Source organism: Aulonocara sp. 'chitande type north' Nkhata Bay, linkage group LG11, assembly GCF_057382095.1.
Source record: "Aulonocara sp. 'chitande type north' Nkhata Bay isolate Kocher_YH1m ecotype deep benthic linkage group LG11, A_spYH_male_GT1.1, whole genome shotgun sequence".
NCBI classification, from domain to species: Eukaryota; Metazoa; Chordata; class Actinopteri; order Cichliformes; family Cichlidae; genus Aulonocara; species Aulonocara sp. 'chitande type north' Nkhata Bay.
Window position 1 is genome coordinate 8,978,667 of NC_141354.1, and position 23,638 is coordinate 9,002,304.

A 23,638-nucleotide genomic window follows, 5' to 3' on the forward strand; every position below is an offset into this window, starting at 1 on the left:
ACAAAGTGACATATTCCTTTATGGCTCTTATCAGTGCCAGCTTTTTGTACTGTGGACATTGTTGTGGTGTCACGAACACTCACCACCAAACCAAATATATATTCATCGGTTGCTAGGAATTGCAACTGCATACTTCATTCATTATTTCTTAAAGCTACGGAAGCCTGTTAGACAGAAGTGTTCTAAACTGGACCAGTATAAGTACAGAGTAATGACCTAGTTTAATAAACCAACAACTTCCCTGGTTTTTTTAGTATAAAAGAAGTATTCTCAAAATGTTTGCATTTAATGTATCATACAGTGTGGATGTTGAAGAGCCTGAGATGGTAACTGTGTGTCACAGTAAATCTATGCACAAAGCCTTCACATGTAGAACATCTGGGAACTAAACAATAGCCCATTAATCTCCCTACATGTCAACATGTAGAAATACTCGTGGCCTGCAGGCTTTGTTTGTCACATCAGTTTTACTGCCATGCTAGCAACATTGTCTGCACTGGATAGATACTGATCACTGCAACGCGGGAACACCTCATGAAAGCAGTTTTGGAGATTGATTCCTACTAAAGAAGCAAATTAAAGGGTTTTAGATGTTTCATAAGATTTACTGGCAATAACAGACAAAGATGTGCTCCAGCACTACAATAGCTGAAATCGGGTACACATACATTACACACACAGGGCACGATCAAGACAGTGACTCACTGCTGTGAACCACTTAGGAGTCCTTGCTCAGCAAACGCTGCAAGGTATTTATAGTGTGTGTGTTCTGCCAGGTCAGGTTTTTAATATCTAATCAATAAACCAGAAAAACAGACAAAAGTTTCCCCCAAGTATTTTGGCTTGAAGAGAAAATCCAGAGTAAAACACTTCATCACAATGTAAAACCCTTTTTGGCAGGACACCTTGTGTTACAAAATCCATTTTCTTGTTTGCTTTACTTCTGGATAAATTGCCCGAGTGATGTCATTTCAACCCATTTGCAGCATGGCTTCAGTGGAGTGTAAAAGAAGAAAATGTTCCAGCAGTACAAAACATCAGGCTCAAACAAGATCAGCTCCGGTGTCGCTCTCATACTGCAAATGAACAGCAGCGTCTTTCACAACGCCGCCCAATACAGAGAGACGCCTGTGATAGAGGAGGCACAGGCACGAGATGAGCTGTAGTTTGAATTACTCTTTACTTTCTCCGATATTGCTCTCAGTATTACTATTGCTCTGTCCGCCTACACGAATAACCCACAATTGATTGCATTGAACAACAAATTGCTGATGTATTATATCTGGCGGTGTAAGAACATCCGTGGGCGGACTTTTACTTTAAGATTAGTTTAGCTCCACATTGAGGAAAAATATTGTTTTGGTCCTAACCCGGTGACGGTCACAGCTTAAGACAGTGAAGTGAGCACTGGAAAAATGAACTCGCTCTCTGAGCCAACAGTGGCTCTCCTACAGTCTCTGCACAGAGGACATTGTTTGTTTTTGCATTCTGTCAATATGCTGAGCAGTGTTTACTATTCATCTCTCAAAACTGCACCCTTTCACTTAATAATTCTCCCCACTCATTATCCCAGTGTAATGCATGCTTAGGGTTTTAGGGCCATGTTTCACAAAGAAAGCCGCAGAGGTGATGTGCATGTTTTGTTACTCTGTCACATTAAATGGACTTTTTCATTTTGCAGGGATTGTATTCTATCAGGAATTTGAAGGCTTGGCCTTGCTGAACATCGGTATGTTCCTGTTTGGGTAAGTGTTCAATAAGCTACCAGCCACTGCAGCTTATCAAATTATGCTTATTGCAAAATGTCAACAAACTTCTCAAACTGTTTCCCCCCCAGTTGTCTTCTGTCCTTTGTTGGAGTTTTCCTGATAGCCCGAAACAGGCCAAAGATAAAGCAGCAAGATCGCAATTTTATCGCAATGAATAAAATTCCTGGTAAGATCTATTTATCGTTTTTTATTTTGTTGCCTTAGAACCTTTTTTGGTTTTTATGGTTCACTTATTAGCAGATAGCTTTTGAATTATATCTAGTGGCAGTGATCCTGGAATCACCCAGCTGCTATTGTCTGCCACCCGGGCAGCAGACTCCATCTAATGAGCTGCACTGTCCATATTCACAGGGAGAAGGCACACAGACAAAGTTCAGCCCGAGGCAAAGACTACAACATACGGATCACTGGCAGCCAAACTTATGTGCAACAGATCGGGCCAAACAGACGATTCATAGGCCCAGCTCCATCTGTTGAGACTGTCATTTTGATGCGTTTGTGTGTGCGTCTCTCTTCTTGGTTCATTTAAAATGTGTTTATAGAAAGAAATGATGGCCATCAGTTAAAACCAGTGCCAGCTGAGCATCAGAACTGGTGGCCATATTGATTTTACATTTTATGCTCCAACTATTAAGTACCTCTCATTAGGTAAAATATCTATTTGTGTCTGAGCATCATTTCCCACACAGGTATCAGAAATACCTCAAGAGGAGTCACTCCAACATAAGGAAACACCTCAAGATAAAAGGTCAATATTAGATTGTTCACAAGCAACAATTTTTAATTGTGAGGAGAGTAGTGGTTGAACAAAAAGGTCCAGGAGGGCACTCTGACCGAGCCTATCAATATAACATAAGGTTATATGTCAATGAGCTGAATAAACCGCTCTGTGTTGTGTGTAAATAAATAAGGACAAAAAAAGTGTTCCTGTGGTCTGAGGGTTTCATTTGTTACAGAAAAATAAGTGCACTACTGCCCTCTAATGGTGGGGGAGGGACTCCCAAGAAGACTAGCCAGCCCAGTTTGTGCCATGTTGATCTGACATGGCCTAATTTTAAAATGGGGAGAGAAAAAAAGTGCTTCAGGAGCCATGTTTTTAAAATCTTCTGTCACAATAAAGTGGCTCGCACCGAGGCATCGCTCCGAAAATCTGTTACCAATAAAAGCAATAATGTTCACCTCGAACTACATACTAAACTTTAATGTTGCCAAGCAACTATGCTCTTATCTTCCACCTACATATTATGGGATGTGCAGGAAACTGCTTTTCCTGCCGGTGTGACTATAAAAAGAATGAATGTTAAAGCATCAGTTGTTCTGAGCACTTATGTTGATTGTAGGTTAATGGCTGTGGTTTCCCACAACAGCAGTTCTGTTCAGTATAGTACGCCTATTTCATAGCATATACTCAAAACCTCCTCAATGCAATGGAAGCTGCAAACACCCTCTTAAACACAAAGTCTGTAACATAACTCATCAAATCCATTCATTCAGGAAACCCAAACTTAAAGTTTTAATCTTTCTGAGACAAACCAAGGCTCTCATTCATTTACAGTATTCAACCGATTCTTTTACAGATTACCTTTTGTTTTGTTTTTCTTAGTTAAATCAATAAAGATATATCTCAGAGTATACTATACTCAACTAAAAAGTCAATTAGTTGCTTGTTGTGATGCCATGCAAGTCAATAAATCTTCAGTCAAGGCACACAGATTCCATCAAATCACTGAACAAATGAAACATCAAACAATTTACTGAACTCTTGGCATTAACTTGCATAGACTAAAACAGACCTCAGACCTCTATGTTGATCTTAGCAAAGCGGTAGTGCAAGGAGGTGGGGTTCCGAAGCAGCAGCTTTCCTTTGTGTTCGCTTGTCTGATTGAGGAGGGTATTAAGGAGCCCAGCAACGCTCACAAATCCAAGAGCCTCCCCGCAGCCTGCAGACATGGAGAAGTCACCCTGAGTGACCCAGCCCACGGTCACCCGGGAGCAGTGAGAGGCAACACTGGGCAGAGGATCCGGCCACAGCCCTAGGACGAGGTCTGAGGAAGACTCCGAGAAGGATTTAGGGTCTTTGGATGCGTTGGTGTCTAAGTCAGAAGCAAAGATGAGGTCTGCCTTCTTGCCATCAGGCTTATCAGGAGTTACAGAGGGTGTTGCAGCCTTCTTAGGGTCCTTTTTTCTGCGTTTAATTCTGCCTTTAAAGTGGTCTCTGTGTGGTGGCTCCTGAGGACCGCCAGTTCCTTGTCGATTTCCTAGCGCCTTTAGGTCATCTGGAGTTGGCACGCATAACATGGCATGGTACTCCGGTTTGCCCTTTGACGGCAGCGACACATGCACCCACACCAGACTCATCGCATGTGCTGACAGGAACGACGTCACAGCTTCACAGCTGATAGGCGGTAGCTCGCCAACACGGCATGGCCTCTGACCTTTGGATGTTGTGGGTCTGCACCAGGCAGAAAGCAGCTTCAAAGCCTTTCTGTTCCTAGGAAGCAAAAAAGAAATTTGTTTAAAAAGCCCCATTTAAATCAGGTGATTAATACTAAAAGGAAAAGTAGCATTTTCATTGGCCCCATTAGCCATCCTCATAGACCAAATTTTGTTGGAGAACATTTTTAATGCCTAATGTTGAAAACAAAAAGGGAGCCAATGGACGGTGAAAATCAATCCAATTTTTTTCCCATAAAGTCAGTCATTACTCAAAGCTTATGTGATGGTTTTATGAGGATAGATGCTACTTTTCCCCTCCACTAATCACAGTGATGTATTGCAGCAATTTAAGGCTGGATGTACTTTGGGTATTCTCATCGGGGACATTATGATGAAAGGGGGGTAAGACTGGAGAAGCAGCATGCATCAAAGCTGTCAAAAGCAGCGATTGTGTCTCTTAATAAAAAAATACAAAGAGGAGGAAAGAGATGATTGGAGTCCACGGCCTCCCAAAAACACAGCACATTAATCTCAAGGGACTCTAAAAAGTCTGCTGCATTAATATTTCTAAAAGTGCGATTTAGACGTGTGTGATAAAGGCACTTTGGGAGCACCAGTGCGTGTATGTTAGTGTACACGTCAGTACTGATAAAAGTTTATCTTCACTCTAAGAAAAGAACACCACAAACGTTTAAAACATGTACCTCAGTACAGTGAATCGGCTCGGAGGTTTTGTTATGCTGATCGCCTGTTGTGATGTCCTCTCCTCGGTCACAGCGTCAGCCTGCGCTGTGGTTCGTGTCTGGGTGCCTCCTTCCCGCACGATGATCTCCCACTCCTCTGCCAGCTGTTGCCAAGGGCAACAGAAAGGAGCCACACAGCCATGCTTAATGTAATTGGTCCTCTTGGCGGGTGGATGCCTACGGAGAGGTCAAAAGGGCAAACCTTGTCAAACCATTGGGCAACCTTGCCAATTTATGCAAGACATCACAAGTGTCGAGCAGTGGATAGAAGGGGACAAGCGACTTTATTAGCATCTCATCTGCATGGCGACAGAGATCCGCATTATGAAAATTAACTGGGTCACATCTTTGGAGTGCTTCCTCTTATCAAAACCTCTAATCTACTGCTGATCTCACCACTCAGGCTGTAGATTATGAATATTATTACCCCCGTTTATGACTTTACACTAAAAACAGAACACGGCGAAGAGTTTTTAGTTCCAATAAAGTCTCATTATCACCTCAGCCAATGTTTATGTAACTAAAAATATTTTACCATCACATTTGAAAGATTGCTTTTAACGTTGCCAGCAGTTAATTAAAACAAATTGGAGAAACATATCCAACATGTATAAACGACTTTGAGATTCTGGGCAAGTTCTTAAGATTCTGTTTTCTGTCTGCAGGCTGACATAGTAGTTAGACGCCAGAATAATATTACAAGATACACAAAAGCTTTGGCAGGACAAAACGTCCCCACTGAAAACGGACCTCACTATGTTTGATAAAAATTAATCACACACTGCATTAATATTTTTCTTCCTTCCCTACTCAGTATCCAGCTGACCTTTTAAACTTGTTCAGCAGCTCGGCCTCCTGCTCCTCCTGAAAACGCATGCCTGCGGGGCAGTCTGGATAATCACGGGGAAAGTGAGGCGCTGCTTTGTTTTGAGAGTGTTTCAGACTCATATTGAGTCCACCTATGCGAACTCCTCTGTACACCTGCAGGAGGGAGAAACGACACAGAAGAGATGGATTTTTAGCCGACTTCAGAGGTAAAGCAAATCTGAGGGCTTCAGTCAATTCAACTTTATTTATATAGCACAACAGTCACCTCAAGATGCTTCATTTTGTAAGGTAAAGGCCCTACAGTATTATAGCATATCTTACCAACATCACTCTACATTTTCAATAAAATGAGGAAGCAAATATAAAGTGAAAGCCTGAGAATCTCTGATATCCCCATCTGGCTTATTTGCAACCAGTCTAGGTGATCCAGCCTTAAGCAGTAGGTTATCAGATGAAGGTGGTGTTATCGACATGTCAAGTGTGCTTCCTTTCATGCAGTTTAGGTTATTTGGGGGGGTTAAACCAAGAAAAAGATACATTGTTACATTTTTCATCTGCAAACCAACAGACAAACAAGAAAAAGAAGAAGTGACCATTATTAAATGTTTCTGCTTCTAATGTGCACATGTATGTTCTGTGGAGTCAGGATTCAAGGAAAAACAACTGATTATTAACTCTCAGAGCTTACAGTCCACAACAACTTGATGGCAAACAAGTAAAGTGGAAATATAGTTACCAAGTGACCCTTTATTGTATTTTTTTTTTTTTTTAAAACAGGCTAATTATAAGATCATTTCTTGAACAGCTGACAAGCAGATGTATTTTTCTATTCTATAGTTTTTTGATTTTATCATACACAAAGGGGGAAATGGTCATTTGATCTCCTGCAGAAACTGTAAGTTAGTTTAATTACAAAGAAATTAACAGCCTTTATTTTCATGGAGAGAGTTGGAACATGAACCAAAATCCAGAGGAAATAAATTACAAAAGTTATGCACCGTTTTACTGATTTACGAGTGAAATAGATGTGAAGTAAAACAGAACTTGCTTACTAGGTTTGCACTCATCTTTACAGCAGCTCTAAATGCTTTACATTTCTTGGCTGATTCTTGGTAACTCAAAGCATACGCTCCCTCCACAGACTTCATATTGAGGATTGAGAACTGGTTAGCTGTGATCTTAATGAGCTTCTTTTTTAGCCACGTTTGGGTAATGGTCATGCTGGAAGACCCATCCTTTAGCCGTTTTCATCCATGATTTTTAAGCCAGAATTCTGGATCAAATACCATTTCACTCAATGACATGTAAATCAATTTATAACATATGTAATGCATTTATTCTTGATTTTTGGTTGATCTCCCTCCATTAAAATTAAACTTCCATAAAAACTGCTAGTACCTAGAAGACACAACTATGGTATCAATTTTAGATCCTATGTGGCCTTGCTGTCAAGTTACCACATTCACAAGATTGTCAGAAAACTTGACCTCTGAACTTGAGGTCAAGATGAGCCATATTCGAACTTGTCCAAGATTTTAATGGTATCAATTTATCGGATCCACACTGGCCACGGCGCAGGGTGATGACATAATCCCATAAGTGTTTTTCAGCTGTGGAGGAACAGCAAAGAGAGCAAAGCTACAAATTCAGTATGGGATCAAATAATCATTCCCCCCACTGTATCTGCTTTTGCCCCACTCAGGGTTCATACACATTTTTCAGGGTCAAATTCAAGCACTTTTTAAGCACATTCCAGGTCAATTTTCAAGCTTTTCCAGCACATTACCAAAATAGAAGAAAGCATGTTTCACTTTGCATCACCTCAGTAAGACCTTGTAAAAATTTAAACAAATCATCTTAGGTCGACTTAAATGTCTTTTGTCCCCCTCTTGTTAAAAGAGAAAAATGCAGCACACAAAAATAGTGAAAGAGGAAACGGTTGCCTTACATGCATATAGTGCACAAACTCAAAAATCACATTCCTCTTAAAAATTAAGATGTGCAAATGTGAACAAATCAACTTGTTAGAGATCTTCATCTCCACTGTAAATAAACAACCCAGAAAACAAGAAAACTGCACCAAACACCACAAACACCAACAAATTAATGTCTTCTCATCAGATATTGAAGCTTCTTTCCTGTGTGACATAAAAAAAATAGGAGACAGATGTTTGTTTGTTTTTTTGTTCTTTTTAACTAGTTAAGCACCCACGCCCAGAAAAATGGTAAATGGCCTGTATTTGTATAGTGCTTTACTAGTCCCTAAGAGCCCCAAAGTGCTTTACACGTTCAGTCATCCACCCATTCACACACTGGTGATGGCAAGCTACATAGCTGTAGCTATAGCTACAGCTATGTAGCTATAGCTACAGCGCTGTAGCTATAGCTACAGCTATGTAGCTATAGCTACAGCCACCCTGGGGCGCACTGACAGAGGCGAGGCTGCCGGATACTGGCGCCACCGGGCCCTCTGACCACCACCAGTAGGCAACGGGTGAAGTGTCTTGCCCAAGGACACAACGACCGAGACTGTCCAAGCCGGGACTCGAATCGGCAACCTTCCGATTACAAGGCTAACTCGTGAGCCACGATCGCCCAGTGGGGACATTTCATTTTCGAGCAGGAAGCTCCCCCTTTTTGTTATACCCTTTAGATCAGGGGGCGGCTCTTTAGTCCTTATAGTGCGGCTCCGCGTGGTTTGGGAAAATAAATTAGTATTTAGCTGAAGTGTATTTTATTTATGTTAGTTCTTTTTTTTTTTTTTAACTTGTAGTTCTAAATTGGAAGATTATTGTGATTTTGCAATATACAAATAAAATTATATTTTGTTATTTTTTCATAGCTCAAAGTAAGCGTCACACTCGCGGAAGCCGGGGTACCCGGTGAAACGCCGTGCATTTATCGAGACTTTCAACCCCAGATAGGCCAATTATGGATCTTCGGCTCTTTGGGTCTTAAAGGTTGCTGACCCCTGCTTTAGATGAACAGAGTTTTTTAATTAAATACATATTCTTTAATAAATGTTCTCTTTTATAAAAAGTAGGATAATTTAAAATAACTTTTATTATAGCTCTATTGCATAGAAAAAAAAAACTGTCTTGTTTTCTGTTGTCTGTTATATAATATTAGGGATGTTTGTGACAATTAATTTCATAATCGGCTGGACTAACCAATAGTCCACAACTAGGAAACACTGAAATTTTAAGTTAAGTTTGAAAACAGTTTAAAAAACAGTTTTAAAAAAATACCCCATTCCAAAATGTCTTGTGACAATCTCATTGGCTTAGGGAGTGATGATTAGGGGTGGGTATCATTTAGGTTTTATCCGATACCGGTGCCAAACCGGTATTTTTGAAACGGTGCCGGTGCTTAAACGGTGCTCAAACTGGTGCTTAAAGAATGGAGAACACAAACTTTGTCCAAAAACCTCTCATGTTTAACTGTTTTCCACTTTTTCTTTGGTCATTTTAGCCTTTTTGGCCAGGGTGAAGGGAGTATCTGCCATCAAACAAGAAGACAGCCGTATGTAGCTATGATGATGTTTGCTAGTTCACCTTACATGCATTAACGTAATAACGTGGTTAGCCTACTCAACGTAAATTACACACGAACAACATTAAGCTACTCACGCAGAGAAGAACGGCTGCTGCTGCTACACTGGCAGGGCTAGGGGCCAGGACTCTACTCTTCGGGTTTTTGGGGGATGTTGCAAACTCCAGGTCTGATAACAGGCAACCCACGCGCAGTAGATGTGCACGGTGTGAGGTCTCGCAGCAAGCTATCAAATACGGCGCATTTCTCGGCTTTTAAAAAAAACCCGCTATGCGTCGCCAGGTGTTTCATCGGATTTGAGGTGTTACCTCCTTTGCACAGTATCACAGTATCAGCTTAAAGCACTTGTTGCAGGCTGCTGAGTTTGCATCTTTTGCTGTGAAGTACAGCCAGACTTTTGACCGCTTCGCCTTGGGCATTTTTAATCTGTAGCTCTGCTCTAAAAGAACGTACATACCTGGGCCCGCCTACTATCCTCGGAAACGTAAAATGATTGGCTAGAATCTAAAGTGTATCACAGCTCAGGAAGAAAAAACACCGAAATAAAGCACCGAAATGTGCGCTGCTTTTCGGTCTGGTTACTACCGTTTATGACAGAACCGGACACCGGTACCCATCCCTAGTGATGATGTCATAGGGAGATCTTAAGAATCTTAGGTCCTTTGATGAGTTTCCTTATGTAGGGGTGAGAAACAGCAAGTTTTAGTTCGTTTTAGCAGCATCTGTGTTTGCAGCCTACAAACGTTCACCACAGAAACAAAGTCATCGTATTGAAACTCGAACATGTTTCCAAGAAAAAAAAAAAAAAAACAACCAATTCAAAAAGATTACGCCGCCTCTCCTTCCTGGCGTGGCCGGCCAATTTCCCCAAATGGCGTGTCATCCTTCCAAAGGGCGTTAGAGGAGAGTAGGAAAGAAAACTACCTTCTCCAGAAAAAAATGCAACAAATTGAAGAAGAGAAACTTCAACTGGAGAACAAGTGTAGACGAATGGAAGCCCAAAATAAAGAACTGGAAGACAGACAACAGCGCCAGCCGGACATAAAAATTATTAATGAGGGCTGGGGAATCAAGTTTGCTCAAACCCGAGAGCAGATTGTGCACCTCATTAAAGAAAACAGACAAAAGAGTGCAGAACTAAAAGAAATGACCAACCAGCTCAAAGACAATAAAACGATGACTGATAAGATACAGTCTAAAACTGCAAGAGTTTTGTAATCAGCTGGAGGACAAAGCAACTAAAGCGGAAGAAGAAAAGGACAAACTGGAGAAACGCTGCTCACAGATGCAGCAAAGGATCGAGCAAAATGCGAGAAACAACTCAGAGCTCGTTAAGGGGATTTTGGTGGAATATAATAACTTGAAGCGTGAAAACACTCAAATGCAGGCACAAAAAGAACAACAAGACAAAATACATGAAGACCTGCAGCTCACACTCCAAGAAATCCAGAAAAGAAACGAGCAGTTAGAAGACAAGCACAAAGAAGTGCAACAGAGAAATGCAGACATGCACAAGGACAAGCTGATACAGGAGGCAACATCCAAACAACTCCAAGACAAGCTTGAAGAACAACAAGCAACATTAGAAGAGGTGGAACAAAGATGTGAGAGACTTGAAAAGCAAAACACAGAAACAATTGATGAGTTGAGAAATCTCATCCTGGAGAAAAAAAGCGCTCGTGGAAAAGTGCCTGAAAAAAAAGAAAAAATGGTTCCACTTGTTCCGGAGGAGAGACGCTACTGCTTCCTCACCTGATGTAGCCTCGTCTTGCTCCACCTCTGTTAACCCCCCAACCAGTCCCAGCAGTTGACTGTCCACTCCTGGTTCCTGCCCGTTTAAAGGCAGTTTTTCCTCCCCACTGTCGCCAAGTGCTTGCTCAGAGGGGATTGTTGGGGTTTTCTCTCCTCTACCTTGTTTCTTCATTTACTTGCTTGTTTAACTTTTTTTTCAACTTATCTAAATAATAAACCATTTGAATTTATCCTTTGAGTATTTTTCATCTCATCTTTACAGAATTTTTCCAAAACACTTTCAAACATTCAGATCTGTCTTTTATTTTCTTCTTGAAACCTCCACTGTAACAAGAAATAAACCACACCACAGTGCACTGTGAAGCAAACTAAAACTCACTATATGAGTTCACAGTACATCAACCCAACAACACAGTAAATAAGTAAACGTGGCAGCATTCGATTTAACCAAACCAAGTAGTGTGAAAGCACCCAAACCACTCCAAGGAAGAGTAAAAAAATACTCCAAAACGTATTACCAGTGGGATCCAGAAGGCCATCCCCCAGCCTTTGGGAAGCAACAGGTCCCATCCAGCACCCCACGAGCTCATCTCATGCCCAACCTGCTTGCCCGGCTGCTCAACAAGGAGAATGGGGACACGACCCTGCAGGGGAGTTGGGCTCAGCCTGGAGCCTGGCACCAGCACCTCACTCCTCATACGGTTCAGCTCCTGCAGGCGGTAACAGAAAGTGTAACAAGTAAGAGCCACATGTGCTCTTTCAGGAATGGAGAGGCTAACGCACGATACGACGACAATGCTAGTGGCGGGAGAATAAGCTACCTGCTCAGATATCTTGTTATCGGTGACATTGTCTCGCACAGACTGTTCCCAAATGAAACTCTGACAGCAAGGCTCTGGTACTCCCTCCAACATCAGCTTCCGCCTCTTCTCTTCGTCCACCTCTGGAAGAAACACACATACATGGCATACCCCTATATAACCAGCATCACTAATGTGAGGTGAGACAGAGTCCCTCGACCTCTGCTTTATGATCTAAAATTTTGATAAGCAGGTGATTTATCAATGATTTAATAAAAACAAAACAAAAAAAAAAACGTTGTTACATCTGCAGAGTTTTCATTTATGCAGCCAAAGTCATGTTTGCATCTCTCACACTGGGTTTGGCCTTAATAGAACTTGATTTGCCAAAATAATTCAAAACACAGAGCGTTAAAGTAATAACATATCACGGTGCAATGCAGCGCTCTGCTGGGAAACCTTGGGTCCTGGAATTTATGTGGATGTTACTTTAACATATACCACCCACATAAGCATCGGTGCAGACTAGCACACACCACCATGGCAACAGCAGGGCAGGTTGTTTTAATGTTGCAGCTGATTAGGGATGGCCACAGAGTGATCAATCATAATGTTATGCCCCTGTGGGTCCCATTTCACCACCGATTTACCAAAGAGAAGCAAAACACCCATCTAGTACAAGAAAATCTGTACTGTGTCTAGTCATCTGTATAGTCAATAAAGTCCAATATGAAGATTTAAACCTGACTTAGTTCAGATGCTAGACATCAAATATGCATTTTCTATAATAACTCAGTACTCCTACTGTAAAGCAGGATGAGGCAAAGAAAAATAGTACTGAGCAATATTACCCAGATATCACAGCAAACCTGTTTGTCAGAGCTCCACCCACATGAACAATAAAAGGTTCCCAATTTACACTTATTACAGCCTCATGATGCTGCGAAGCCATTAAGGCTGAGGGAAAATATAAAGGCATAAATTTATTAGCCAAGCAGTTCTATTTTTAATTGTAGAATTTTCCTGTTTATTCATATGTTCACATATTTTTTGTTGCTTTTCCCTCACAGTCTGAAATATGCCTGATGATCAACTTCCTACTGAAATTTGATAAAAGAAAAACTAGAAACTAACAGCTTGATATAAGACATTGAATATCAAGTATAATAATTATGTTAAGATAACAAAAGAGACTTTTATTCTATTTTTCCATTTATGCAATGAGAATGGATCATGAATATGGTACATCTGATTTAAATCACTAAAGGGCCCTTTTAAAAACAGACCTCTTTCAAGCATCTTCTCATAAGTCAGCTGTTGTCAGTCACTAAGGGTGTGTTTCGAGTACAGGGTTCTGCCAGGATTCGAACCTGGAACATCTGCATGGCGAAGCAGAGGCTCCCCGGAGCACAGAACCAGATGTGTACTCACTGAAACAACCTCAGGACCAGAAACAACAGACTGACTCTCTGCTATGTCAGATTTTGCGGCAGGAGAGAAGCAACAGTGTCGATATACTGTGAGATGTACAAGTACTCGACTTTAAAACCCCTTTCCCCTCCTCCACCGTCATATCTGGTATATCTGATTTTACCTTGTGCCTGCTTTACACAAGGCAAAGCTTTAACTCTCTTTCTTGGTAAAGTGAGCCTCGGGTCATCCACAGTCAGACCCAGCACCGTGCCTGAGGGGAGCTCGGCGGTCGAATAGATGCCTATGTGAACGACAGTCAGGGTGAGACAGAAAAGCCTGGACACACAATCAACTAGCAAAATAAGTAATCAGGGATTTTAAAAAGTAGAGGAAAAACAAACCTTTCAGGATGTTAAAGATATCAGCTTGTTGTTGATGCAGAGTCATCTTGGCCTCATCTGAGCAGTGCTGAGGCCACCAGAGGGAGCACGTCTGGGATTTCGGCACTTCCTTGTTTACAAAAAACAAATTCAAGCATGAAGTGTAAATGAAAAACGCCTTTTGGGAACAATTCAAGTTAATAACATAGTACAGTTCTTACATCACAGCCTGTAGCAGCTTCTAAAGTGTCTACCAACACCGAATGGGACTGTGGTCCAATCAGCCGATAGCGTACAATCTCCATTGTGAGATCGCTGCACGCACACACACAAAGAATAAAGTGAATGAAACAATCATCAACATCTACAGTAAAATCCAATCTCCTAAATAAACGTTCAATCAAACGCTTCGGTTTGTTCCTGAAATGACACAAACTTTATAACTATTCCATTTGAGCTGGACCTCCAGCTCACTGGGGTGGAGCGTAATCTTGTTCCATCACCCAGGATCTTCTTTGCAGGGGGTCCAGTGGCATCTTTACAGCTACGCTTTCTCTTGGTTCCAGGTACCGGCTTGGCCTCAGGTGTGTTTTCAGGCTCTGACTCTGCCTCCAAGGTGGGATTAACCTCTACTGGTGCAGCCGGAGGTAATACAGCCTCACAACACTGACACACAGTTTGTAATTCAGGCAGAAGATCCTGGAAGGAGGATACCGTATATGGAATTAACAGTCCTGCTGGAGTCATTTGTAAATGTAATAATATCAAGTAAAAATTCGAAAGGCCAACCATAAAAATAATTTACAACCAGCAGACCTCTAAAACCAGTCACACCTGCTTAAGAGTGGGATGAGCCCAGATCCACAGCTGCCTGTGCACTGAGCCCTGTGTGCGGGGTCTCCAGAGGAAGGTGACGGGCCCCAGGGGCTGTGAGGGGTACCGTCCAGCTCTGTACACCATGACACTGCCCTGTCTCCTTCCTGACAGACACAGTGCTGCAGCAAACGTAGGGCCTAGAAAAGAAAAGAAAAGGCATATAACTACACTACTTAAACTAAATGTGTAAGCTAGCAGGAGTTGCTGATAAAAACCCGTCTGGTTCTTTTGCCATCAGAACTATTGTCTGAAGGCAAAGAGAGAAGCCCAACGGAAAACCTCAATTATTTCTTACCTGCTTCCTTGCTGGTCAGCTGTGAAAGAGCAGCTAGAAGCTTGTCTTCGTCCCCCTGCAGCTCTATGCAGCAGTAATAAGAGAGATCCTGAGCAGAGATAATGCAAAATGTAAGCTGATGTTCCAGACAGCGACATTACAGTACGTAAAAACAAATTATTCACAGAGTCTGTGTGAACAGCAGGTGGTTACCTGTAGGAGGCAGTGGCTGCTCATTGCTCTGTAGCAAGCCCGGTAGCATTTGTATGTGGGCCTGTCCCCGAGGCAGTAACCCCACTTTTTAACCATGTGGAAGCGCTTGGCGTGCCAAATGTGCGTTTCTAGCCAAATGTTCTTCCGCTGACGGCGATTGAACTCCAGCAGCAGGTTTCCGTGACGCCGCCGGGCCTTGCGGCTCTTGCTCTTTGCTTGCTCCTTCTTCTTTTTGGAGCCAGCCTGGAGGCCCTTCTCCCGCTGACAGAGGAAGGACAAGTGAGTGGACATGTCCCAGGTACTCAGAGTGGAGGACTTTGTATATAAAACAAGGGTATGGAGGTGTTTGTGAGACATTCAAGTGCTGAAAATAAAATACGTCCAGAAATTTACCATTCTGTTGGCCACCTCTCTCAGTCTGTGAGGAAGCCGCTTGGTGTTGTGGCTCATGGCTCGTCTCCTCATGTGTTTGGGCAGAGCTTCAAACACACGGCTGCTGCTTGTGGTCTTTCTGACAGCTTTCAACATGGCGCTCACCTCTGCAGCCCTGGCCCTTGCAAAAGCTCCAGCTGAGTGAGGAAGGTAAAGATGGAGATGGAAGTCATTCACTGGACGGTCTCTGTTCATGAATACCTTTACAATTCATTTCTTTCATGACTGTCTATGCTCTGAATTAAACTTAATATGTAAAAAATGGGGATAGGTTAATTGGATAATCCAAATTGTCACTAGGTGTGAATGTGCGAGTAAATGTGAGTGTGAATGGTTGTCTGTCCCTGTGTGTTGGCCCTGCGACAGACTGGCGACCTGTCCAGGGTGTACCCTGCCTCTCGCCCTATGACAGCTGGGATAGGCTCCAGCGCCCCCCGCGACCCTGAAAAGGAGAAGCGGAAGCGAATGGATGGATGGATGTAAAAAATGTTGAGATTTTACCAGTGACGTATTTGGGCATCTCCTTAGTGTAGCCACCACCATCTTTATGATGTCCACGGACCCATCCGCTCTGGTGGGGAGTTTTCTTCTGCCTTTCTGTAGAGGGGTGCACCTCCGAAAGACCACCTTTGAGAGGATCAGCATTTTTTCCTGTCGGGGTCAAACAAAAGTGAGAGTGAGTCAAGTGTGGTCTGCCTCTACAAATGCGTGAAAACTCGCCCAACTTAATAAGGCATCTAACATCTTTGTCCTCTTGTTTATTCTGTTTTCACATGAATCTCATCATAGAAACAACCTTAATAAGAAGGGATTCCTCCCTTGGAAAAAATATGTTCCCTATATTCACTGTATGAACAACACATGACAGAGGAAGATGAGGAACTAGAAAGACAAAAATTTGGAGGGCACTTAAAAAAAGTTTTAAAGAAAAAAAAAAAATCATAAGAACCAAGTGACAGACAGTCCATAGGGAAGACTCACAAAATCTTGAGATACTCCTACCAGAGGTGCAACAAAACAAAGCAACAGTAATAATTTTCTCGAAGGTCTCTTACACATGAAATAAATTCTTGCATAAAGTTATTAATGTCAATTGGAAAAAGCTATGTTAAACAGGAGGTGCTAGACCTGAACTCAGGTTATTTCACTATAAATGCTCTGATTTGTCCCAAATTAAGTGTGACCATGGACAAGGGGGTCCTCTAGATGCCCGAAATGCCCTCTAGATGTCCTTTGGACAGAGGCGGTGCCTTACGACACCAACTGTCTGCCATCCATAATCCAGTTTTGAGATCCCTTTCCAGACGCCCTAACGCCCACTCACATCCTTGGTCATCTGACCTCAGTAAGTCACATGACAGGGTGGGGCTAGTTTTCACAGTGGGTTCACCCAAAACCTTGGCTGATTGTGACCCACACCCGTTTTCACACCTTGGCTCATGTGATTACGTAAAGGATTAATAGGGGGTCCATGACCCTCTTGGGGGGGGGGGCACTCCCATAGGGCTTAAAATCTGGGACTCTCCACCATTTGACCCTAGAACTGAAAAAGCTTCTCAGATGAAACGTCTTCAAGAAACTTAAAGAAGTCCAGACACTTTTCTTTCCAGGCTCCTTAGACTATGATGAGCTGGATGATTGAGAACCTTCACAGACAGATGCAGTCCTATAAATGCATACATGTACATAAGTACTCAAAGCCTTTGCTCAGGACTTTGTTGAAGCACCTTTGGCTGCAATTACAGCCTCAAGTCTTTTTGAGTTTAAGCTCTGCACACCTATTTTTGGGGAGTTTCTCTTATTCTTTTTTACAGACCCCCAAGCTCCATCAGGCTGGATGGGGATCAGTTATGTTTGTTATCTTGGATGTGTGCTTAGGGTTGTTGTCCTGTTGGAAGATGAACCTTCATCCCAGTCTGAGGCCCAGAGCGCTCTGGAGCAGGTCAGCATAAAGGATGTCTCTGTACACTGCTGCACATGTACAAACATCCCCCAGCATGATGCTGCCACCACCACGCTCCACTGTCGGGATGGTACTGGCCAGGTGATGAGTGGTGAATTTACCACAGGTGGGCTCCAATCAGCTATGAAAACAGTCGATCAGTTGAAACAGGATGCACTTGAACTTGACTCTGTGTGTCATGGCAAAGGCTGTGAATACTCATCTACAAGTTATACCTTTGTTTTTAGTAGATTTGCAAGAATTTCAAGCAAGCTGTTTCACTTTGTCATTATCAGAGATGTCATGTACAATTTAGTCCATTTTGGAATAAGGCACAACTAACATGTTTTCATGAGTCTTCCATGACAACACATGGAACAAGTGACACACTGTGAATACTTTCTGGACGCACTGCATGGCAAGTAGCAGAAATATCAGATATGACATATATCCATTTACTTAGGAAGAATGTTCTGTTGTGTTTGATATTTAATGTATAGCTATATCAGATACAGTCATGTATGACCTTATCTTTCAAGTATGTATGATACAGTCCAAGGAGAGCAAAACTGTTCAGTTCACCTTGGCTTTATTCTGCTTATGTGGTTCATATTATCTGCCGATTTAACTATTTTGGCAGTAAATTTTTATACAAGAATCCATTTCATACGTGGAAGAAAACACATGTGTGCTTTGTTCTGCATTACTGTAGGGGACTCGCTGGCCGTTCTTCCAGTTTAATATGTAATAGGCTACGTGAAATAACCAGGGAAGGCAAGAGTACCGGTGCCAGGGGCGTCTGCTCCATTCTGTGCGCTGCTCTCCACGTTAGATGAAGAAGATGGATACTGCACACTGGCGGGCTGATTTCTCATCTTCTTCTCCCGCATTTTGACTTTAGCCGCAGACATTTTCTGTAAGATACAATAAGACGCTTGAGACCTCGCTATGTGAGCACCTTCTAACCCAAACAGTTGAATGCTGAGCTAAAACGCAGGCTTGCTAGCAACGTTACCTGGCGTAAAGTTGGGGAGTTGTTTTAACTAACAAAACCAAAGCAAAAACATTTCTATACCAAACGTACAGAGGAATTACACTTCATAAGGTTACCTCAAGGTTCCCCAGTGTGATGTGTGTCAGAAACGCTGTTCCAGCTGCAGGGACCCTCTAGTTTTACGTTTAGCAACCATGTGAGGTTTCCTCACGCTGGTGCTGGTCTTGTTTGCTTCCGGATATGACGTGTTCAGGGGGCTTTGTAGAGTATTCGCGCGTCAACAAAAAAATCCAATAAAAACCAAGGTACGTTTTCGTAAGATTATGTGATATGTTGTCACTATTGTCTCTTACTTGAGTTTTAAAATGTCTGAAGTGACCAGTTTTGGAACTAAAATCTGTAAAGGCAAATGTGTTTGCGCATGTGATATGTCTTTTACGGTAAAGCAGCTCTGACGTCCTTCTGACATCAGCGCTTTTTCTGCTTGCAGCCTTCTGTTGTACAACTTACTTCTTTCACTTGGGCCGATAGATTTCCAGTGAAATGGCTGCACTAATCAGGAGGATTATCAGCACAGCTAAAGCTCCTGCTGCTATCGGTCCGTACAGGTGAGAAGAGCTTTGAATCATTGCCCTAAGGTTAAAGTTGCAGCTGGCACACACCTGCCGCAGCACCAACCTACATTACATTTGGACTGTTAATAGCACTGACTGCCAATTCATTGATGACACACCACGACTTTTTTTGCTTAATCTGGTAATACAGCTATACTGAGTTCACTGTTTCGTCCATAAGATTGCTGCTGGGAGAGGTGGGATAGCATATGCTCTCAGAGCTTTTGGGAGCAAAGTTCAGATTTTTGGATGCTGCACTTTAAACTCTACACACCACTAAAATGTTAAACAGCAAACTGTGCCCGAGGTTTTTCAATACTTTAGTCTGCCATTAATTAAATTCAGTTTAATTTTATTTATATGACGTCAAATCACGACACCAGTCGAGTTTTTTTTAATATTGTTATAAATGGTAAAGAGCCTAAAATAATACAGAGAAGACCCCAAACAATCAAACGACCCTCCTGATCCAGCTCTAACTTAAGTTTAAGCCTAATCCTAAAAGCAGAGAGGGTTTCTGTCGCTCACATCTGCACAGAGAGCTGGTTCCACAGAAGAAGGGCCTGGAAGCTGAAACCTGTGCTTTGAAACATTGTAGGAAACACAGTTATCCCAGTTGTCTGAGAGCAAAGTGCTCTATTGGGGTGATATGATACAATGCTCAACTGAAGGCTTTTTAGGTAGTTTTTAGGACATCCATATAATAATGAGTTACAATAGTCCCACCTAGAAGAAATAAATGCATGAATTATTTTCAGCATCACTCTGAGACATGATGCTTCTAATTTTACAGTTACTGTACAAATGCAGGTAAGCAGTCCCAAACATATGTTTAATAGGGGCACAGAAAAATGACTTCAAGACTCCTCACAGGTATAGAGAGTGTTCTCTTTATCGAGAAAAGAAGCTGTGTATATATTATTAAAACAGGGAAGATGCATAAATGCAATTTTATGAATCTATTATTCAAAAGGAAATAAATGTCAAAAAACAACCCTCAGTTAAAACCCTACACATGGAGAGATAAGTGACGTAATAGTCAAGCAAACATACAACTTTTTTAACCTCACTTCCTTCATTATTAGTAAATCTTTACTTAGCAAAGATCAGCAGAAAGGACAATAAGATTTAACACTGTGAATGAAATAAACCCAGAGTAGCTAAGTCTTTGTCTTTGCATGTTTGTGTGTGTTTTCCAGCCAAGCAGTGGTGGTGGATCGAACCATGTATATTTCAGGACAGCTGGGAATGGACCCTGCCAGTGGACAGCTGGTGGAAGGTGGTGTTCAGGCTCAAACCAGACAGGTGACACTGGAATCCCCATCATCACTGATTCATTCTTTCATTCATTCATGAACATGGAGTACAGCGACACTTGAAAGCGATCCAGATATCAGTAGATGTTCCTAATTCCTAACTGCTGAGATAATTGCAATGGAGTTGAGCTCACAACCAAGCCATTGGGAGGCTGCTACAGTGTGAATAAATGCAGTCCATTATTTAAAAGAAAATCTAGTGACAATGCTTTTAAAAATAGTGCCTTTTGAAAAAACCCACCAGTTTTCCTGCGGGAGACCAATTCCAGGTTAATTCCTTAATTCTCTGTAATGCTGCAGAATAAATTTAAGACTGGTCTAACGCATCCTTCCTACAGGCTGAATGAGGACCTGAAAGTCATCCCAAAGTGAGAATTACTTTTGCACAATCGTGTACATGACTTCTGTTTCTTCAGGCTCTGGTGAATATGGCTGAAATACTCAAGGCTGCTGGGTGTGGTTACACCAACGGTGAGAGAGCCTTGCCTTTCTTTGCATGTGCACAGGACAATTCTTTCAACTTTTCAACCACAGACCCGATCATGCACTATTTTCTTTCTTTTCTTGTTACTTCCTGAAGTTGTCAAAACCACAGTGCTCTTAGCCGATATGAACGACTTCACCAGTGTCAATGACGTGTACAAGCAATGTGAGTATCAATGATTCAGTCATTAACGTGTATCAGTATGTGTTTGGAGTTATCTGCTGCTGTTGGCTTTCATTTTGCAATACAACGTTAGCCACCAGGTGTCAGCACAGTCCAGACGACGTACAGCGCTGCTGCATAACAAGCAGATTTTATAGACTCTTTAATTTTCCAGTAATGTATTCACCCAGAAGGCCTTTACAATAACTCAACTAGGGCTTCAATTTGCCTCTTTATATTCTAAATATGCTGTGGAAACTCCAGAGCAAGTTGAATTATGAAATAAATATTCAGAAACACAGGGGCAGAAACACTCGCAGGGAACGCTGACATTTGCTGAGTCACTTAGCAGAGTGAAACCTGAGCTTCCCCCACCAACGGGTCTTAATCTTAATCTAAATGTCAGACGACAGACTGCCACATCTGACATTCCATAGATTAAATTTTAAAAAAAGTTTAAGTCTATTCACAAAGCCCCCATATCCATTTCATTGTTTAAGTAGTATGGTAGAAAAGATAGCTGGGCATTTTTCTAATGCCAGTTAATTCAGGTATTGCTCCTACAATCAACTGATCCAAGCACCCAGGTTGATGCACTCTGTGTTGAGTCCATTATCCGTGATTACATCAGTACAGTCAAATCAGATTATTCTTTCAGTCCACCTCTGTCTTTAAAGGCCCTGCACCAAGTCACAGGTGTTTTCACTTTATTCTGGTTGATTAGGCTTTTGCTATGGTTGAAGTTGGGTGCAGCTATGCTGCTGTTACATGAACCGACAAGAACAACAATGGCATAAATTCTGCTGCCTGAGCAGAGGCCTGTACTACAAAACAGGAACTCATCTTATCCAGGTAGCTTTGGGGTTAACCCCAGGTTTTCTGTACCACAAATGTGGTCACTTCTTACCAGGGTACATCGCCATGGTAACTTGTGCTTCCATATTAGAGGTCAACAGGTATGAAATCACCACCTACTGACCAGTCAAGTCTCCAGAAAATAGCGTCACCATTACTTGAAGATCCCTCAGACCTCTGAGAATAGGAGTGTCTAAAGTTTTTTAATAGCATCAGTAATAAATACCTCGATCGGGAAACCCTTGGTTAACTCAGTGAGTGGATAACCAGCTTTGTGATCACGAGTGTTAGGTTCAGTGAATCCAGATAACAGAGAGATAACCAGAGATAACTTTGTAGTGCAGTGCCCAGCACAATCAAGGACACTCTGTAGTAACTCATTAATGTGTCTTAATTATTGCTGCGGCTTTTCATTGTAATACATTTCCCATTGTGCATCTAATAATGTGTTGTTTTGGTTTTTGTACTGATGAAACTGTGTGAATATATATGATAATTATACACTGAATTTTAGATATTTGATGTATATTGTGTCTAATATGTGTGAACATAGTTAAATTGTTGTGCAGATTAAAATTGTCACAAAGACAAATGTTCTGTTGATTCAGTGCTATTTGCAGGTTTATGTAAATCCAAAAGTGTAACTAATAAGATGAATAACTGCTTGTTCAAGCTGACTGATGATGACGTAGAGCCCTGATTTGTGTACTCGCACACCTGTGTTTCTCCTACTCTGACAGTCACTATAAAGAGCTTGCTTGGTTTATCAGTTGATATAAAGGCATGTCAGACAAGGACAACACTATAAATGCCAGGTACCAGTAGTTAATTGGCTGCTTTGCAGTCCTGTAAGCTTCTGTAGATTCTGTATCTGTGAGTCATTGAAAGTCTGTATGTGTAAATGTGTTGGTGGCCTAACTCAGCTGCTTTCTTTAGTCTTTAGCACCAACTTCCCAGCCAGGGCTGCCTATCAGGTCGCTGCTCTCCCTCGAGTGAGTACTTGACAAAGACTTTTTATGCAGTTATTCTTTTGTGCTTTGAACCCAACAGAAAACCACAATTCTCACCGTACTGATGCTGTCTCTTTCTCCAGGGTGGACTGGTTGAAATTGAAGCAATTGCTGTTTTGGGCCCTCTGACCGACACTTCCTAACAAGTACATTAAACAAGCAAAAACTAAAAAGAGCTAAAACCACTGAAAAGTGTGAAACTGATGTAATTATAGGTCTAGTATCATCAGCGATTTAGCGCTGTTTTAACATGCCACAGGTCACCTAGCAGACTAACAGCAGTCAGGTGTGGAGCACTTTCTCCTCCCTCACTGACAATGATGAAATGTATTTGAAGACAGCACTGCATTTTAAATCCACTCTGCTCACATTTCACTTACAATAGCTGAGAAGTACCTAAGCTTGTTTGTTGGATTGGATTACACTACCGTCCTGTGTTGTCATCATGACAGTGTATCCTCTCTCTTTGTACCAGGTGATAGATGATCGAGCATAACTGAATAATAAAAGGTTTTAATTTTCCTTAATTGCTTCTTAATGTCAAGAAAACCGCCTGTAGATGATCACTGTAATCTCACATTGTCTCATGTACACTAAAAAGTCCTCAGCAATTCTGCAATAACTATGAACAGAGTTTGTTTAACAGGGTTAACCCATGCCAGAATGGGTTGTTTATTTGCAGGCTTGCAAACCCATAAAGAACTATATGATTTGATTAACTCCTGTTGGATTAATGTGTCTGAATCACTCAGTATACTTTGGGGCTAAATAAAAACCTTCAGCCTGTTGGAAC

At 41.8% G+C, this 23,638-nt stretch overlaps 3 protein-coding genes across 3 annotated transcripts in view; 2 read left to right on the top strand and 1 right to left on the bottom strand.

Moving 5' to 3' along the window:
• Positions 1-2,687, top strand: part of nipal2 (NIPA like domain containing 2) — a 35,968-nt gene extending 33,281 nt beyond the window's left edge. Inside the window, exons 11-13 of the mRNA XM_086310393.1 lie at positions 1,682-1,745; positions 1,838-1,935; positions 2,121-2,687. Coding sequence (XP_086166519.1) covers positions 1,682-1,745; positions 1,838-1,935; positions 2,121-2,227 — 269 coding nt within the window. The 3' untranslated portion in view covers positions 2,228-2,687. The remainder of the gene's footprint in view (positions 1-1,681; positions 1,746-1,837; positions 1,936-2,120) is intronic.
• Positions 223-18,652, bottom strand: pop1 (POP1 homolog, ribonuclease P/MRP subunit). Its single transcript, XM_086310388.1, has 16 exons — positions 18,521-18,652; positions 18,195-18,324; positions 15,970-16,119; positions 15,430-15,605; positions 15,037-15,297; positions 14,845-14,932; positions 14,508-14,686; positions 14,110-14,372; positions 13,895-13,988; positions 13,695-13,803; positions 13,475-13,594; positions 11,902-12,023; positions 11,599-11,790; positions 5,775-5,929; positions 4,910-5,125; positions 223-4,260 (listed from the first exon to the last, which is right to left on the bottom strand). The coding sequence occupies exons 2-16, from the start codon at positions 18,319-18,321 to the stop codon at positions 3,564-3,566; spliced, it is 2,949 nt and encodes a 982-aa protein (XP_086166514.1). The 5' UTR covers positions 18,322-18,324; positions 18,521-18,652; the 3' UTR covers positions 223-3,563.
• Positions 18,653-18,876: 224 nt separating this feature from the next.
• On the top strand, positions 18,877-23,367 carry LOC147318450 (2-iminobutanoate/2-iminopropanoate deaminase-like). The gene is made up of 6 exons (XM_086310394.1): positions 18,877-19,012; positions 20,218-20,323; positions 20,751-20,805; positions 20,915-20,983; positions 22,772-22,827; positions 22,929-23,367. Exons 1-6 carry the CDS (start codon positions 18,948-18,950, stop codon positions 22,986-22,988), a joined length of 411 nt encoding a protein of 136 aa, XP_086166520.1. The 5' UTR covers positions 18,877-18,947; the 3' UTR covers positions 22,989-23,367.
• Positions 23,368-23,638: the final 271 nt, after the last annotated feature.